Below are 17,887 nucleotides of genomic sequence, written 5' to 3'. Positions count from 1 at the left end.
ACAATTTATCTATACTTTTAAATATCTTCAGAAAGAATTGTCTCTAGATGAACTTGTAAACAAACTGATTGTTCAATGGAAACTAGAAAAATGTGCTTAAACGTAAAATCGCTTATCTAAAAAACACCACTTATGGGGTATTAAGTTGATTAATTAACAGAGTTATTACAATACAAGGTTAACGTAGTAAATCCAAAAATGCTCTCAATTAATATCAATAATGCAGTGTTAAAAATTGTAATACTTAAAGCTAATGCATAGACCCCCCCTTTCTTTTATTTATTTATTTTTTTTTGTTGTATTTGTATATTTTGTATATTATATTTTTTTCTTGTTCTGTGTAGTTACTTAGCTGTCACGTTTTCTTTTTCTTTTATGTATGAGAAAAGTTATTGAACATTGTAAAACTTCAACAGTGCATGTAAGTGTAATGTACGTGTGTTTTAGGTGTATTAATAAAGTGCTTCATCAAAAAAAAAAAAAAAAAAAAATCACCCAACTAGTGGACTAATGCAAATCCTACATTTTAATTGGCTACGCTAGTAGAGGACTATTAGTAATAGTCCTCGAGTAGCGAAATTGGCGCAATCGAGCGTGACGCTTTCTTTCGTTTTATTCCCAAACAAATATTTCTTCAACTTGCATTTGCTAACTTTATTATTGCCTTTTCTGTCCAACTAGTTGGGTGATACTAAAACAATTAGACCCTTCGCCCTCAAGGGCCACGGGTCAATAGCCCATGAAGCTTCGCCTCATGGGCTATTGACCCGTAGCCCGTAAGGGCTACGGGTGTAATTGTTAAGTAGTAATGTTATTGTAAATAGTCGTGCGTTTTTGTCATGAGCCCCTGGCACTCCCTACGTTTACAGCTCAAAATAAAGTTGCCTTACCTTACGTGTCTGTTGCTTAGCGACAACTTGGCAAATCGCTGTCACTCGAAGTATGCACAATATCGATAAAATGGTTAAATCAAAAAATATCTCAAATTAAGCGTAAAATGTCCAATATTGTTTGCCAAAACTTTGGCTGGAGTCGCCAGAAATCGTTCTATATTTAATTAAAGGTAAACAATAATTCCGCAAATTGACCCTGAGTAACAGTCGTTCCATTAGTGTTAGGGTATCGAGAATTCTCAAATGTAAATGTAACCCCTGAACACTGAACAGATCTTACACAGTTTAATCCATGTAGTGATGGAGAGCCTAATATTGAAGCCCTTACACAGTATGTAGTGTTTTTGTTTAAAATGATTTTCTTGTCAAACAACACTCTAAAACCGTAATAGCTGCATTGGTCGCTCTGTAACAGTTCTGAAGAAAATGTTCCAGTTTTCGACACCACAACTGAGGTGTTCTCAGTGTTTGTTAAGCCCAAGTCTACCGCGTAAGTATTGTTCTCGCTACCAAATAAGCACACTCCGAGTAGCGCAATATCTTTGCTGTCTATTGAGAAACTGATAGCATCATTTTTGTCACTGTAGAACCAACCTGTGGCACTTGAAGACCCAAATCTACGGCATCGTTGAATATCGCGGACAGAACCAGATCTTTTTGTTTCCGGAAAACCCACAGGAGGCCGAGTAGAGATTGAATTCAGATATTTGACAATATTGACGATTTCTTTTGGAGTTAGGATTTCACAGTCTAACACCACACTAGTAAAGTCTTCTTTCTTCAGTGTTGGGAAGCGTATTCCTTTAATTACTTCTTCTTTGAGTATTCTTCTTTTCGTTGCACCAACTGCTGCTAAACCTTGCCTCTCGCATTCCCTTGTTGCCCACAAGTCAACCGCTTTAAACAGCTCTATCTCTTCAATCGTGAGACTCTCTCTTACGACTACTTCTTCAAGTAAGGACCTCTCGATTGTTGCAAATACATCTGAATTCACAGCCTCTTCTGTTTGCTCATCGATCACTTCCCAGCATTGATCCACCAGGTTTTTCTCTTCAAATTTCTGAGCAGATGGTAGGATGCTGAAAACATTGGACGGATCTAAATTATCTTGCAGATATTCCACACATTTATCAGCCAGTGAAGGCAACATGTATTTTTTCGCCAAATACAACACTCCCATCACATTACTATGGTTCAAATTCACTTCATCACAGTACATGTAACGAAACAACTCCAACAGACTTTCGTATTCACAGTCAGGCAGTTCAATAGAGTCTGTAGCCTCCGCCAGCTCACCGTAAAACATGGCTTCAAACACAGGACTGCTAATCGACAGCACAAACTTGTGCGCAGGAATCGCTTGTTTACTTACACTTTCGTGATCGGATCTGTGGACAACAAACTTAACATCGCTGAAAAGATTACTGTTGAACATAAACTTGCTTCTTTCTCTGATGCAGGGTCTTGTTGTTTGCCAGTTTCTTTCGACGACAAACATGATTTCTCCACTGAATTCAACGTAGTTAAAGCAAGAGAGTTTGAGGTTGCTAGATCGCGTGTAGATGCTGTGTTCGTGATAACTGATTGCAATGGAGTATATTCAAACAGAACTATTGTTACCCAGTCCCAAATGAATCAAAGAATGTTCCACCTCATTTGCAAACGCCGAGGAGAGAGTTGAAAAAATACGACGTGTAGCGGAGTATTTCTTGACGAACTTCGAGGTGTTTGGAAATGTAGTCAAACACTGTCTTGAGTGTTTGATAGATTGTCTCAATTGAAACAAAAGCTAAGGAGAAAACGGAGAAATAAAGTCATAAAAATCTATGCTAATTAAGAACAGATATCCAAACACCGTCACGGTCATGATTTTCTTTTGTTTACTGAGTGTTTGGGAAAGGCACGTGAACCTTCCCTCTGAAATAAAAGTGACAATAGATTTTTGTCCAAACTTTGTCCTCTGAATATTTGTTATAAGATAACTTCAATTTTAAAATAAAAAAGGGGGGTGCCCATGCTCATTAAGGAGCAGTGAGGCATTGAAAATGCCCCATTTTGGCATTATTTAATGCTTATTATAAGAACGCATTACCAGTTTATTGTAAAATCTTTGTGAGCCCCGACTCATAAGAACACGCATTAAACTACAGTCAGTACATTGTGTCGGACGCAAATAAACATTTTAAGTTTGATTCAGACAGAAAGCTAAATCCTTGATTAAAAATTTGAACCAAATTTCTTGACGTGGTTACCAAACTGAAAAATAGAAAAGACCAGTGTATCTGCTATTTTTCTCATCTAATCAATTTTCAGCAATAGAAATCAGATCAGTCTTTTCTCACGCAAAGCTTATGATTAGTTGATTGCAATGACTGGAAAAAAAAATTGGGGTACCCGTGCTCGTTGGTGAGCTAGAGCCATTTTTCAACTGACAGAACTCAATATCAAGGCAAATACGTCATGTTTTCACTATGCGCGTGCATGAGCGTGTGCTAATGACGCCATAAATTATGCGCAGTAAGGATGCGCGATGCAAATATGAGTTTCCAATCGATAGATTTTAAAAAAATTTTTACTGCAGTCAGATAATGAGTTACTTGTGTCAGAAAAGCAAAAAAATTTGGGGTCACCGACTTCGTTTCAGAGATAAAGCGTGTGGAAAACAACCCTGATTTTGAAACATTGGCGCACGTAATTCAGCATGGTCTACAGGGGTTTATAGTTAAAAATATCGACGGTGAGTCAACGGAGGCAAACGATCTTAGTCATATTTTGTAGAAGTGGTTCTGTTGCGTACATAACTCCAAATTTACCAACGTTTTCAAAAAACTTAACCCTTCAAGAGGCATTTGAAACCGTCGCACAGATAAACGAAGAGCTAAAAAGAAGGAAATTCGATGGTGCAGATTTTCTTCATTTTTTCGCTAAGCGTAGAAATTCGGAAGAGAAAATGATCCATCAAAAGAAAAATAGGGGTCAACGAACGTCCGAGATCGTTAAATCCAGGCAAAGCTGTAGCAGTGGCCATCTGCCCTATCATTGTTTATTTTATTACTTAGCGCGCGCTCTCATGCATGACGTGGCGTGTAAATTTGCATGCGCAGTAAGGATGCCCAGAAACAATTAGCGCGAACGTCCTTAATAGTCTTAAGCCTAGTTTTCACTAGCGACGCAAGCACAAGCGCAAGCACAAGTGCGAGCGCAGGCGCAGGCACAAGAGCAAGCACAAGCGCAAGCGCAAGCACAAGCACAAGCACAAGCACAAGGATCAAAATTTTTCCTTCTTCTTGTGCTTGCGCTTATGCTTGCGTTTGAGCCGCAACAAGTGAAAACGAAATACTGCTCAGGCATAACACAAGCACAAGGATATTTACCACACGCGGCTATGTTTGGCCAATGAAAACACTGGATCAGATTACCTCGTGCCTAAACAGTTTTCCAAAATGGCGGAAGGTTCGAAGATTTTGCTTGTGCTTGTGGACCTTGTGTTTGCGTCGAATTTCGTTTACACCTGGGTCATCCCTATTGCTTGCGTTTGTGTTTGCGCTTGTGCCAGCGTTTGTGCTTGCGTCGCTAGCGAAAACCAGGCTTTAAAGTTTAGTAACGATAAGTGTCGTTCCTGGATGCAAGAGTGGTCGATTGTACCTCAGGAAGTGTTTTATTCGATGTGTGTCAACGAGATATAACAGTTAACTTGTGGTGTCAGTAGCTTAGCCTAAAATGCCACGCACTGTCGCCCTCAGCCTAATCCTCGCGGTAGACTGAACACAACTTGAGAAAAAAAAAAACCCAGGGGGAGGGGGGTACTCCCATATAAAAAGGACGAGGATGCTTGTCGGAATTTTTCAAAGGGGACCTCGTTTCCAGGGCTTCTCTTTGGCAGGACAACCCTAAAGTTAAAACTGTGTCCATAAGCAGTCAAAATCCTCTCCAAACTTTTTTACGAGCGTATATGAAATTGTTGGCTTTTAGTCTTGAATTATAAGTACCCAAATAAACACGTTTTTGACCGTTTTTATGACTTTATTTGTGATTTTTTTAAATTTCCTGTGGTGAAATCTTTCAAAATTTTCACAGTACATCGGATTCTTCGGGATGCGAATTTTAAACTCTCAAAAAGTAGGTTTTTATAGGCGGTGTTTTCGAGTTTTGCAAATTTATGTCTTTCAGCGCTGCGGAAAAAAAACTGGTCAGATAGATTTCTTTGAAAAACGAGCTCAAACTTACGTAAAATTTAACCAGTCTGCCAAATTTTACGGAATTTCACCGAAGGAAACGCGAAAAAAATTGTTTTTACAGACTTCAATGAAAGAGATGTTCATTGTTTACAACAAGAAAACAGCAATTCGGGAAATTGACCGGCAAAAATTTCCATTCCATTGCCGGTCCGAGTATTCACTATTCATAAATGTGAACGTTACTCCCGAACATTTGACAGAACTGACTCCACCTGCTATGCATTGCACTGGAGGCCCTGATATCTTAGCCCTTATGAAGTAGTTCGTTTTTACCTTTATAATGACCTTTTTGTCAAACGACACTATATAACCATTATAGCTATAATCCTTTCTTTGTAAAAGCTCCGAAAAAAAACGTCCAGTTTTCGACAAAAAAATTGATTCAGTGCAAGAGTCTATATCACATCTAGTTCTACATAGTAAGTATTTTTCTCTTTACGGAATAAGCACACGCCGCGAAGCACGATATTTTCGTCTACAGAGACTCTGATAGCAAGTTTGGAGCCACCTAGAAGCGAAGAAAGGAGGGAGAAAGTAATAAAAGTTCAATTGAGGCCTTACACAAATAACTACTGTAAAATGATATTAAAATCGTTTAAAAAATCCTTGACCAAACATCTCAACCCTTGACAAAACACCACAAACGTTAACCAAACACCACAACCCTTGACCAAACACCATATCATTTTACAGTAGTGTAGGGCCTCAATTGAACTTTTACCACTTTCATTTAAAATGCTACGGAAGGACAACATCCAACGATTAAAGGAGAGAGAACGTGCCAAATCTGCGGCATTGTTGAATATCAAAATCAAATTGATAACCGCATCTTTTTGTTTCTGCAATGAAAGGCTGTAAGCTAAACAAAACAAAGAAGAGCAAACGTGAGTAAACGATTGCTACACAACTGCTACAAGTTACAAGATCCCTTGGAAATGTGACGGCACATTTTTTTTATAGTGCCTTCAGTACGTAGTCATGGTAACAGTCAGAAGCCGGGAACCTTTCCAAATTTAGAGGGAAAAGCCGTGGAATAGAAACGAGAGGACATAACCCCGCACTTGTACACGGAAAGAGGAACACTTTTGTTTTTTGGGGGAAAAATCTTGGCAAAGACATGTTGTTTTGCTGGAACTCTCTTTGTTATTCGTATCTAGACAGCACAATTCTCTTTACGGATGAAGCTCTCGTGAGCGACCGCCTCGGGGATCTGGAAAAAGTGCTCGTAACTGGCGCTGGTCGCCGGTTTGCCAGTGACCACGAAAGAGATCACGAATCTAGTATCCTATAGGTCTACTCCCCCGTCGGCAGACATTTTAGAATCCAGCTCGACTGTGCATAGTACATTTTCTGTGCAGTGGTCACTGACAAGGACTTAAACCCAGATACAGAACCTAGTTCGTGAAGTCCCAAAAGCGGTCTCCCGCCTCTGTAGATGAGAAATCATTGCTCGCGGGAAATTGTAATTGGGTTGTTAGTGAAACTCGTAACGCCATAACGGCGAAACGAGAATCAGCGGTAAGAAACGTTTTATGTGTAACCCTTACAATTATTGTGGGATAACCACTGTCGAGTAAGTGCTATGTAGGCTAACCGGGGTGCTATTCAGGTTAACGAGGCCGCTGACCGGAATGGTGGTGAGGCCCGCTAAAACGAAGCAATGGTCGCTCACCAAAGTGGTCGCAGAAGAGCTTCAACTATTCAAGAAGCTCTATGTGACGATGGTTTCACTGTGTCAGTCGATGATCTATTGAGGGTACTGTACTACACTTGCAAGAAAATTACCAACCACAGCTTCTTCGGCTGCAGTAATATACACCATTTCCGTGTATTTTATTAGGTAGAACACCGGGAAGAATAAAAGACTTGGGTCCAACACTAGTTTATTTCACATCACTGATGACTGGCATATCAAATATTCACCCAGTTCAAACGTCACTTCAGTCATGCGCACAAACTGCCTAACCGATTAATTTACTTTAATCATTGTATTCGCTTTGTCAATAACACAAATCGGACGTCAACTAAAATGGACTTAACTACTCCTTTTTTTAACACCAAGACCGGCGAACAATCATTTTTTGCAAGTAGCACTAGACTATGGAACAATCAAGACAGTACTACGAGGGGCCTCATTCTCCTTTGTAAATTTAGAAATCTAATATTCAAGAAATACAAAGATCGAAATTCTAGAATTGACACAAGGACCACAATAAGAAGTACCGCAATGAGAACTACTGGTTTTACCAGTAATTGGGTTGATTGTGTTAATTATTCAATAAAGTCATTATTTATTTATTCAAACGATATATTACGTCTATTTTTTCGGTCCCCGAGCTTCACAGCTAATGTCCCACAGTTCAAAACTAAAACTACGAGCGAGAGATTTTGGTTTAGAAAAAGTGTTGAAAAATTTTTAGTATTCCCGAAAAAGAAAGCGAAAAATCTGTCAAATACATTTAGAGCCCGTGTTACAATTATCCAGCGTAAAGGGCAACGACAATTCCTGGCGCTGACAAAAACATTCGCGGCTTCTGGGAACAAGACTTTTGTTGAGTACGACGCAGTTTAGTTCAGCAGTTTAGTATTGGGTTCATTTGGGAGTGCAGAGGTTGAAATCCTTCTTTTTTGAATTCCGCCCGCTCACTTACTGAGAAAAAAAAAAACTTATTTACAACGGATTTACACAGTGCTCTATGTGTAAAAAGATTTAAGACTCTTGTGCATTTAATTTTGATAATTTCAAAATTATATCCCATAAAAACAGGGTTGTCTAGTGCAGGGGGTAGTGGTATACCAAACAAACCTCTAAAAGAAACAACACAAAAAGGGAAACAACCTATTTTACTGAAAATTAGAACGCAAGAATTCTCTAGTTATGAATAAATAACAAAACGACTAAAATTTTAACTTGATTTGTAATCTACCAACATATACCTATAACTATATCTTTCGTAGAAAAAAGAATATTTTTAGTCAATTCAAAAAATACATATATTGCATAGCACACCAACCCAAGGCCTGGCTACTCTGAAATAAATACAACAAGGTGTCCTGTCCGAATGAGGCTGTGTCTCTGAACTTGGCTTTGTAATAATTAAGATAATTTTTTTTTGTTAAAATACTATTATATATATTTTTCTATTAACTTCAGTATTTTTTTTTACATGAAGCTACCCTTTCTGCCCTTCTTCTGCTCTTTTTGGATTGTCACGAGGAGACTGGGGTAAGAGCGTTGCGTGACGAGACTGACAAATAACACTGCGAAGGAGAGTACCTAACCAGGAGATAGAGCCTGGGATCGAGGCTGAGAGTACCCTAGCGAGCACAACTTTGTTTGCTCGTGTGCCAGGTGAAAGTCAAACAAGGAGAGAAAGTCATTACTACTTCACACCCAGTAGTTGTTTGTATAGTCAAGCGACTGAGTAACGTTACTGGCGTTGGCCCACATGCCTTTCTTTGAGTGGAAATAATGAAATAAATGCATCATCTTGAGTCTTTCAATTTCCATACCGGCCATTAAAATACGATCACAAATCTCCCAATCTTCTCCGCCCCATTTATTCTTGAACTCCTCGACATTCATTCCTCCAATCCTGTCCCAGTCACTCTTGTAAATTGCCAGCGTTCCGTAGCCATACACTTCCCAGTAGCCCCTTAGCCGATGTGGTGTCCTTCCACACGTAAGTCGCATGAGCAAGGGATTGTATACAATCCTATTTCGAACGCAATGCTGCAGCAAAATTAAGAATAAGACTAATATGTTAGTATACGGCCACCTTAACGAACGATATTACTCGGGACCAAGGTGAGGCATGGGCCAGAATACTAAAGCTTATCGCCAAAACCGCTTTCGAGCGACGAAAGTTCATACTGTCCACGCCTGTTCAGAAAATACTCAGATTTGGGTTACTGAAGCCCCGTCCACAATACGCAGGAGAAATGCGAAAAAGCGCAACTTTATATCTCCGGTTAGGCCTACCGTCCACACTAATCCGTCATGAAAATGAAACTTTTCAAAAACGCTGTTCAAACCGGAGGAATTTGAAAACGCCGGCTTTGCGTTTTCGTGTGGACGGAAAACATTTTGAAAACAGAACTTCCCGAAATGATGGCGTCACAAACTCACAATAATAATGTGATTTCTCTGCTCGAGTTTTCCTCAAACACAAATCCAAAATGACCGGTGATGGTTGCGTTTTTAAATTCCTCCGGCAGTGTGGATGGAAAACACTTGATGCGTCTTCAGAGTGAAACCTCCGTTTTTCAAATTCCTCCGGCGTAGTGTGGACGGTCTGAGACCAAATGTACGGTATATCAAGCCCGCCTATTAATAGGCCATCAGTCCTAAGCCATCCCCCCCCCCCCCTCCCTCGGGAATAAGCTGACGCTCCTACCACGTTTCTTCCGTAACTAGGTCACTTCCTTAAAGAACATTTCACTTCAAACAGAAATAGTTCTGTTAATGAAAATGTTGGCGTTTCTAGTGCAGATCAAATCGAAAATAAAAATTCAGAATGGCTCTCTCACAATATGTCCCTTATCAGAGTCAGCTCGTTTAATTAGTCTAGTTCACACTAGCGACACAACGACATAAACATGACGACATGAGGACGTTACGTCGGTATATTTGTAGCGTGAACATCCTGACATGATGACATAATTTTTTGGATATTTAGGATTTATATTTAGAATTATTCATAGCTTTTTTGGCTTAGCCCTGTGTTTTCCTCGCTATTCCCTTAAAACAAGACTCAGTTTTATTCTAGAAACAATTCAGTTCAGCGATTTCCCACTCGAAAAATGTATTCCATATCACTAAAAGCGCTGAAGGAACAAATCAGTTTCTAAAATGGCGGATGCTGATAACATCAAAGCGCCTGAATCTTCTTGCTCCACTCCTGCCATTGCAAGAAATTTTAAACTTTCGGCCCAAGTGATTCAAAATCGGTGCATTTTTACAAGAAAAATAAGAGGTATGTCGAGGGTTTTTCGAGATATTTAGAAAAGGTTTGGTGATATTTGGGAGACTTTTTTTGAGAGTTTTCGGAGGATATTTAGGCGATTTAGCTTGATATTTGTGGAAAGGCCTAGCGCTATTTAATTGAGACTTGAACATGGTCGATTGTTTAGCCACCAATCAGATGCGAAATAACAACCGCGAACGAAGCAAACAAATTAACGGTGTCTCCACCAGTCACGAAACAAAACTTCGATCGCTTTTTCCTTCCAAAAATGGCTGTTACCCTGCAGTGTTGTAGTTACTAATTTAACCACTTCTCTTTGTGCAAGCAAACTGGAAATTCGAGAGTCTTTATATGACGTGTGGCTCAAAGCTGTACGCCCGGACTTGCAGACTAAGGCTACAAAACCAGACAGCTCTGCTATATTCAACTTCATCCGTTGCTATATTTGGCGATAAAAATTACAAAGACACCCTGATAATTCTTAACTAAAAAGATCAATTTCCATGGAAAGTGAGAAGGTTTGGAAACAAAAAAACGAGGGTAAGGAGCGTAATAATATAAAGGGTAGAATATTCTCTTTTTGTAAACAATATGCAACTACATGTAATAGTGCGCGATACCGACCATACGCGAGATTTTCCTGAATTAAAATTTAAAGATTACCGTATTGTGCACCAGAATTATGGGTTTCAGTAAATAAACCGATACATTAGGAAGAAAGGAGCTTCCAATTAGAGTACCAGGGAGACGAAAAACATATTCAAAGCAAAGCCTTGATGACATGTTAGTGTGTGCCAAAGACTATGATTCCGCGGCTGATTAGCGAATTCTGAACTCTTTTGAAACCAAACTACAAAGTCCTGGGCTTAACCATAGAAAACGCAGTATCGGAAATGTCGGAATAAGGCCAATACAAGAATACCAGCTGTTTCTGTTTGTAGAAAAACAATGATGGCAATTCTAAAATCGGGATGAAATCTTCACACACCTTTACAAGCGGCAATTTGATTAGTTGTTTATAGTAGCCCCAATCTGATTGGTGTGACATACATACATCTCTCACTTACTCATCCACCCATCCGTTCATCCGCTCATAACATAGACCTGACCGTGGACTAAGAGATATGTTTTTTGTCAAAAAAAAAAAAAAAAAATCAATAAGAAAACGTTTAAGCCTAGTTCGCACTAGCGACATAGAAAAAAAGAAGAAATAGACGAAAAAAACCCTGATCTTTTCCTCATGTCTTCAGGTCGATGTTCACACTTCCGACATAAGCGATTATGCCGTTATGTCATTATGCCGTTGTGTTATTATTTCGTTATATCGCTAGTGTGAACCTGGCCTTAATGTTTTTCTTATGTCGTTATGTTGCTATTATGTCGTTATGTCAGGATGTTCACACTGCAAACATAACGACATAAAGTCCTTCTTATGTCGTTATGTCGCTGGTGTGAACTAGGTCTACGCAACTAAGCTTCCCCCGGTCATGCACCACATCAAAACGCCTCAAAATGTTGTCCAACCCCAGGTTATCACCAAAATGTTTTTAGAATAGTTACTAACCTTTCTGACATCATCAAAGAAATGATAAGGAATATCCAAATGAAGATCCATAACAAACAAGATTGAATTCGGATCTTTGACCATCCCAGCAGCCAGTTGCAGCCCCAAGGCCTTCTGAAATTTCCCTGGTAGTCTAACATGTTGATAATTTGGAATCGCACTTCTCTTCAGGGCTGCTTTTAAATCAATATCTATGCCATCAAATTCAGTAATAACCACGTTAAATTTGAAATCCTTAGTCTTCTTGTGTATTTTCGACATGTGGTAAAGGAAATGGAGAAGCCATCTTCCTTGGTTGTTTCCTGTGGTTAAAATGACGTTGACTACAGCACTCTTGTTCGATGCCACGCCCACAGGTGTACAAAGATCACTTGTTCCCCAAGGTCTGTATAGATGTTCAGAAAATCGCACAGATCTTCTACTTGAAATTTCCATAAGTTCCAGTTCCACCAAATATCTGTCTCCTGTACCTTGATCATGGTTTTCCTCCACATTTAAGGTGTGTCGAAGAGAGTACTTCCTACAAAATGTCAAAAAAGAAAATCCAAGTTTTTATCGGATCACCTAAATGTTGATTTATGTTACGTTTTGCTATATTTATCTTCCTACCTGAGAGAAACAATCTTCCCGAAAATAGCGACCATCTCCGATCCAAAAGTAAAGGTTAGTTTCCATCAAGAGATTATTATCCTGTTTTCGTATGATCAATGCGATCGCTGCAAAAAAGTTTGGCGATTGTTGTTACCATACAGAAACCACTGTGCAACGATCATGGCAATCGCTTCAACAACCTATCTCGACGATTGTAGAGATCATATGGAAGCCAGTAGTCATAAGGCCCGCTAAACATTTTCTGCAACGATCGCAACGATCTCTGTGTAATCACTGCGCCTTTCAACAACATACGGACTCTAAAATTCAAAGTCCAACCGACAAATGCATTTTTCGCTACCGTCAATCAAATGTTCGGCGGCTCCTCCCAGCTTCCGACTACCGTCGAGCGCGAGGTAATCAAATCGTTGAGCACAGTTCAGACAACGAAACACTGCTCGGCAGTAGTCGGAAGCTGGGAGGAGTCGTCGAACATTTGATTGACGGTAGCGAAAAATGCATTAGTCGGTCGAGCTTTGAATGTTAGAGTCCGCATGTTATTGAAACGCACAGTAAAGTTTGTTTGTTGCCATTTCTAGTAGCCACTACTAGCTAAGATGATAACAGGACTGGTTCATGTTTGACCTGTTTGTTCACAGCTGTTTCGACCAAGGTTGTCCCACAAAACTTAAATATACGCCAGGTTCACAGTGTTTCAGCAAGAAGGAAAGGGAAGCATGAGTACACGTGTTTGTCCTGTTCTTTTCTATCACGCTGAAACACCTTGCAGCTTCAATCAAGACACCTTAAACTACCATTACCTATAATACCTTTCGACATTGTTGCGTACGCTTATAAGGTTTTGTGGGATAACCTTTCCCAAAACAGCTGTATCAAGTTGAGTATGCTCGTGGAAAGTTCACAAAGGAGCACCAACCTGCGCTTCGTCGATCTCGAGCGACTGTCCATATTAATGCTACTCGTTTGAAAACGCATATTTTTTTTCTCCTGGCGCGCAAACGTCCACGCTAAAAATTTGAAACGCCGTTCAGTGTGAAGCCCTATCGTATTCGTGCGGACAGCGAAAACGGGGGCTCTCGAAAACGCTAATCAAATGCGCAAACAACGGTTGTGGTGTTTTCTCATAGCGTATCAGCGTTTTCTTGCGCGTTTTAGTTTGACTAGCTCCCAGGCCTCCGAAATAAATTGACCGTGATCGCATGGGAGAAAGCCTCACAGGAACATTGTAGGCAACGTTTTAGCGTGGACAGGTAAACACAGCCACGCGAGCGAGGTTGAAACACTGCGAAAATGCCTGGCAACGTTTTATACGAAAGCGCATCTGCCAGGATTAAGCGCCCTGCTCGAGCTCTCGCAACCTCCGGCGTACATACAGAAGTTTACAATAGAGAATGCATGATAATCCGAGAATGTTCATTGTGTCGAGGTTCAGCGGAATTTCGGTTAGAACAATACCATCATCAGAGCACAATATGCCTACAAGGTATAGCAGTTTAATCAGGTGGAAAGTTTTCAGAATTCAAGGTATCCAAGGGAACGCTTGCCTCACTGGGTAATTTATTTTACTCATTTGAGTGGCGTTTTAAATAGAACAAATTTACCAAACAGGAAAACACATACTACTGTGATGATCAATTCCAAAAAACGTCTAAACACTAATTCTTTCTTGAAATCTATGCAATTACTGCGTTGTTTTCTAATTTCTTGTAATTTGCATACTAGAGTGATGTTTCCTTTGTTACTCAAATTTGCGGTCACACTATTCCGGAAAAGAACTCTTTGTTTCCTAACGGCACAGAACACTTGTGGTATAGCTGACGCAATGAATACTGAAAGTTCCTGGTAACTGAATGATCTGTAAAACTAGAATATATGTGAGCGGCTGGTGAAGGAATCATTGAGTTTTTACAACACCACAAACAACAACCGAGCGTAAATAATTTTCGACCGTATGTTCCGCTTGGCTAAACGAAGCATATGCCATGCGGAAAAACGCTGCCTAGATACTGAACATTGCAGGTAAGACCTTACCAGCAATATTAATAACGAAGTCGCCAGTAATGTCAATAAAATGAAACATTTCACGCACGATATCGGCCTTAATCATTCGATTTAACATCACCCTACAACACAATGTAAACAATCAATGGCGGCCTCTTTCCCCAGTTACAGTTATCATTGCTAACTACTTGTAAACGTTTTCAACCGGAACGTAGAAGTAGTCGACGGAGCTTCGACTGATCATTTGGCGATCCTGTGAGATGTCATTCAAAACCAACATGGGAAATATGAGAAGATATTTCTAGCTTTTTAGCGAGCATAACAGATTTTCAATTGCGTAACACCCATTAAAACTAGTGTAACCATGTTAAAATCAATGATATGTTGGTGTTCGCATCAAACAGTCTTTCAAGCATACGGACAAAAAATAGAAATGATGTTACTTTCCCTCTTTCCTTTCCTCTGCCAGCCACCCGAGACCCATTTATAATTTTGTCAGAAAATATAAAGGAGTTTACTAAGATCAAACAGAAATATAAAGAGGGGTTTAAAATATTTACGAGCGTGTCGAGGATCGGCCTATTCATAACTCTTTCATGTGTTCTTTAGATCAGTTGTGTAATTCAAGTGGTTTTTTTTTTAAATATTTACCCAGGGCGCTTGCTTTGTATCTTCATCCAAACTTGAGAAACAATCCCACTGGCTGTATTTTCATCCATCTGGTCGTTTCCAAAATTCACAAAGTCGCCAGCTCCGTAAACTCGGTGTACGACATCTGAATAGTCGAAAGGATAAATCGAAGTGTAATGATTCTCCCATGTAGCCTGGTATCTCTGTAAAGGTTTTTTCACCAGGTAAGACGGATTGTACGGACACGGAGGAAATAGATCACGCGTGTCTTCTTCGCTGATGAAAGGAAGGCGATACATTTCAGCTCGACGCTTCGCTTCTTCGTTTACAAACGACGGATCGCGGCGTGGAATATGCATTGGAAGCGCAAAATCACTCACTTGCTGGCTTGGCAATGAATTTGATTTCACTTTGTTCAAATCACGATCATTTTCGAAAGGACTCAAAACATTCGAAGGAATATCTCTTAGTTCATGTTCTTTCCAAGTCGAAGATTTCCATTTTAGATGCAAGTGACTCAATTTTCCATCATCATCGTCGTCGTCGACTTCGCCATGTTTGTGTAAAATCTCCACATAGTACCGCTCGCCCGCATTCAAATGAAACGTGCCTCGTCCATTTTTCCAGCTTATATCCGAAGTAACGTTGCAAATCAGTTGACTGTGTTCTGGTTTTGAGTCCAAGCTCATCCAAAGTTCAGTCGATCCAGTCGATGCTAAATAAAAACTGAAATCCCCAGATTCAAAGGGAGTTAAAAATCCAAAGATTCGTAATCCAAAATTCTCGAATTTCTCTGCGAAATGCATTCGCAATCTTGACGTCCTAAGCCGTTTTGACGGCCCATGTGGAAATAGAGGGTACTCCTTAAGTGAAAGCATTTCATAGCCACATATGTCCTCCCAAATTGCAACATTTAATCCTCCTTCTGAAGTCTGTTTATTGAAATTAAGTCCAGATCTGTTTAAAACTCGAACCGTGTCGTCGATAGTTCTTGTTCGTTCATTACCGATGCCTCCATCTCGGCGCTTTTTGTTTTTAAGAATCACCACGGCCATGGTTAAGAGAAGAATCGTCGAAATAAAGAGTACTTTACGTCTTCGTGTTCGGTACATGACTCCGAAAAAGCCACTTGACAACGCGCGCGGTAAGGTTATCACTTGGGTAATAATTATTGTGGACTCAGGCTAGGGGCACGGGCACAGCGCGCGAGCGTCACGGTAGTGTTGCGTGACATCACGCCACACCCTGGGGCGAAAGGGGTCGTTTCTCCCTAGAGTTTTTCGCTCGCCGTTTTTCGCGCAGCGCCCTAACTGACTGAACGCCTGGAAGACGCTTATTTGGAGGAGAGAAGTAAATTTTCCTCAGTAAAAAGACTTGAATTTCATTTCACATTAAATAAAGGATGTCTATATTCCCACCGAATTCTAAGGACTGCGGGCGCGGCGGTTATGGGTGCAAGAATTATGTTCCATGATTTACAAATAGTTCATACGTTAGCGCGCTTCTTAGCTGTGGGTTTTTCCCCAAGTTTCTTAATTTTTCCAATTTATTGGATTATTTCGCCCGCTCTAACGATTACATTCCAAACCATAAATCAGAATAGAAATATCATTTATGAATATACATATTGGTTATATTGACTAAGCGTGAGGTCAAGATGGCTGGATATTTTTTTGCACGTTTATGGCCGAGGCCAATATCCCAGCCATCTTGACCGAACAAACTTGCTCAATAAAGGATATATTGTATGACTTTCGTGAATTTTTTGTTTTGCGGGACCCAGCGGGATATGGTGTAGTCTCGAGCAGGCAAGATAGTACCATCTTGCCCCCTTGGGTAGCCAATTACAACGCATGTCTTGCTTCATCTTGCCCGCTAACAGAGCTAGCCATATAACTGGTAGGTTTGGTACGTTAAAAAAGCAAAAATTCTGGGAACAGCATTTTGTGCCTGATCTGTTAGGTAGACGTAAAATTGACCTCCCTCAAGCAGGGCCGAAAACAAATGAATTGATCGCAAAGCACGTGTATACGAGAGGGTTTGTTCTCGTTTGTACATTGTATTACGTAACATTAGTTACGGCCGGTCAGTATAAAACACGGACTGCAGTCGGTACGCCGCATTTAGTCTGCAGTCCGCGTTTTATACCCAGTCCGTAATGCTTGGTCCGCGTTTTATACCCAGTCCGTAGTCCGCATTCTGCAGTCCGCATTCTGTAGTCCGCATTCTGTAGTCCGCATTCTGCAGTCCGCAGTCAGCAGTCCACAACCATGTTTTAGACCGACCGGAACCCTACGATTCTGGACCATGTAAATTGACACAAATGTTGCCTGTTCCGACGGTATGCGAGACGACGTGCTTTCATCACCAAAATTAGGACAATTATCATAGCTGTTTACGAACACGACTTTGAATCGCCGTGGCTTTTGGGGAACAGCTATTGAGCATTTTCACTTCCGAAACAATGAAACGGAGGTTGGGGTACCTACCAAAGTGATCCTGTGGGAGTTGAACTGGCTTTATGTAACATATTTTACGCACAGAAATCTAGGCCAGCGAAGTGAAACTAACTTCAAACTTTAAATAAACAACGTATCCGCTACAGTACATTTCAAGCTGCCTCCACACTCGAAAGTCCGCAATATTGTACAACACTCGAAAGAAAGCACACGGACGAACATGGAGATAACGTCATTCGCCCCTGAAGAATTTGTGGGGGGGGGGGGGGGAGGGCAAATTAATGTCCATAGAAAGAAACATACATACACAAAACTCGATTTCTAAGTTCTCCATTAACCGATTAGGACTGCGTTTTCTCGAACGCAATAATCGTTCCCTACGTGCCTATTTGGAACGTAATCGGTGGCAATCACGTGGATGTCCAATTTTTAGACGAAGGCAGAGGGCAACTGTCGCTATAAATTGTTTTGACAAAGAGAGTTCCAGTACATCCGTCCATGAGGCCATTATTGCGCGAGGAGA

General features: G+C 40.4%; 2 protein-coding genes across 2 annotated transcripts; both read right to left on the bottom strand.

Annotated features, from left to right (window-relative positions):
* Positions 1-282: 282 nt before the first annotated feature.
* On the bottom strand, positions 283-2,406 carry LOC145463166 (BTB/POZ domain-containing protein 6-like). Its single transcript, XM_081446888.1, has one exon. The coding sequence runs from the start codon at positions 2,389-2,391 to the stop codon at positions 1,054-1,056; it is 1,338 nt and encodes a 445-aa protein (XP_081303014.1). The 5' UTR covers positions 2,392-2,406; the 3' UTR covers positions 283-1,053.
* A 3,223-nt stretch (positions 2,407-5,629) lies between these two features.
* LOC145463157 (beta-1,4-N-acetylgalactosaminyltransferase 3-like) lies at positions 5,630-16,094 on the bottom strand. The gene is made up of 3 exons (XM_081446881.1): positions 14,927-16,094; positions 11,663-12,182; positions 5,630-8,864 (listed from the first exon to the last, which is right to left on the bottom strand). The coding sequence occupies exons 1-3, from the start codon at positions 16,015-16,017 to the stop codon at positions 8,520-8,522; spliced, it is 1,956 nt and encodes a 651-aa protein (XP_081303007.1). The 5' UTR covers positions 16,018-16,094; the 3' UTR covers positions 5,630-8,519.
* Positions 16,095-17,887: the final 1,793 nt, after the last annotated feature.

Source organism: Orbicella franksi, chromosome 12 (genome assembly GCF_964199315.1).
Source record: "Orbicella franksi chromosome 12, jaOrbFran1.1, whole genome shotgun sequence".
Classification (NCBI taxonomy): Eukaryota; Metazoa; Cnidaria; class Anthozoa; order Scleractinia; family Merulinidae; genus Orbicella; species Orbicella franksi.
Note: the sequence above shows the minus strand (reverse complement) of the source record. Positions and strands in the feature narration are given on the sequence as shown.

Coding starts and splice junctions, on each gene's coding strand:
- LOC145463166 (XM_081446888.1), bottom strand. CDS start 2,391: ATGTTTGTCGTCGAAAGAAACTGGCAAACAACAAGACCCTGCATCAGA.
- LOC145463157 (XM_081446881.1), bottom strand. CDS start 16,017: ATGTACCGAACACGAAGACGTAAAGTACTCTTTATTTCGACGATTCTT. Junction 12,183..14,926: donor ATACAAAGCAAGCGCCCTGG/GTAAATATTTAA, acceptor GACATTTTGTAG/GAAGTACTCTCTTCGACACA. Junction 8,865..11,662: donor TCTTTGATGATGTCAGAAAG/GTTAGTAACTAT, acceptor ATTTTGCTGCAG/CATTGCGTTCGAAATAGGAT.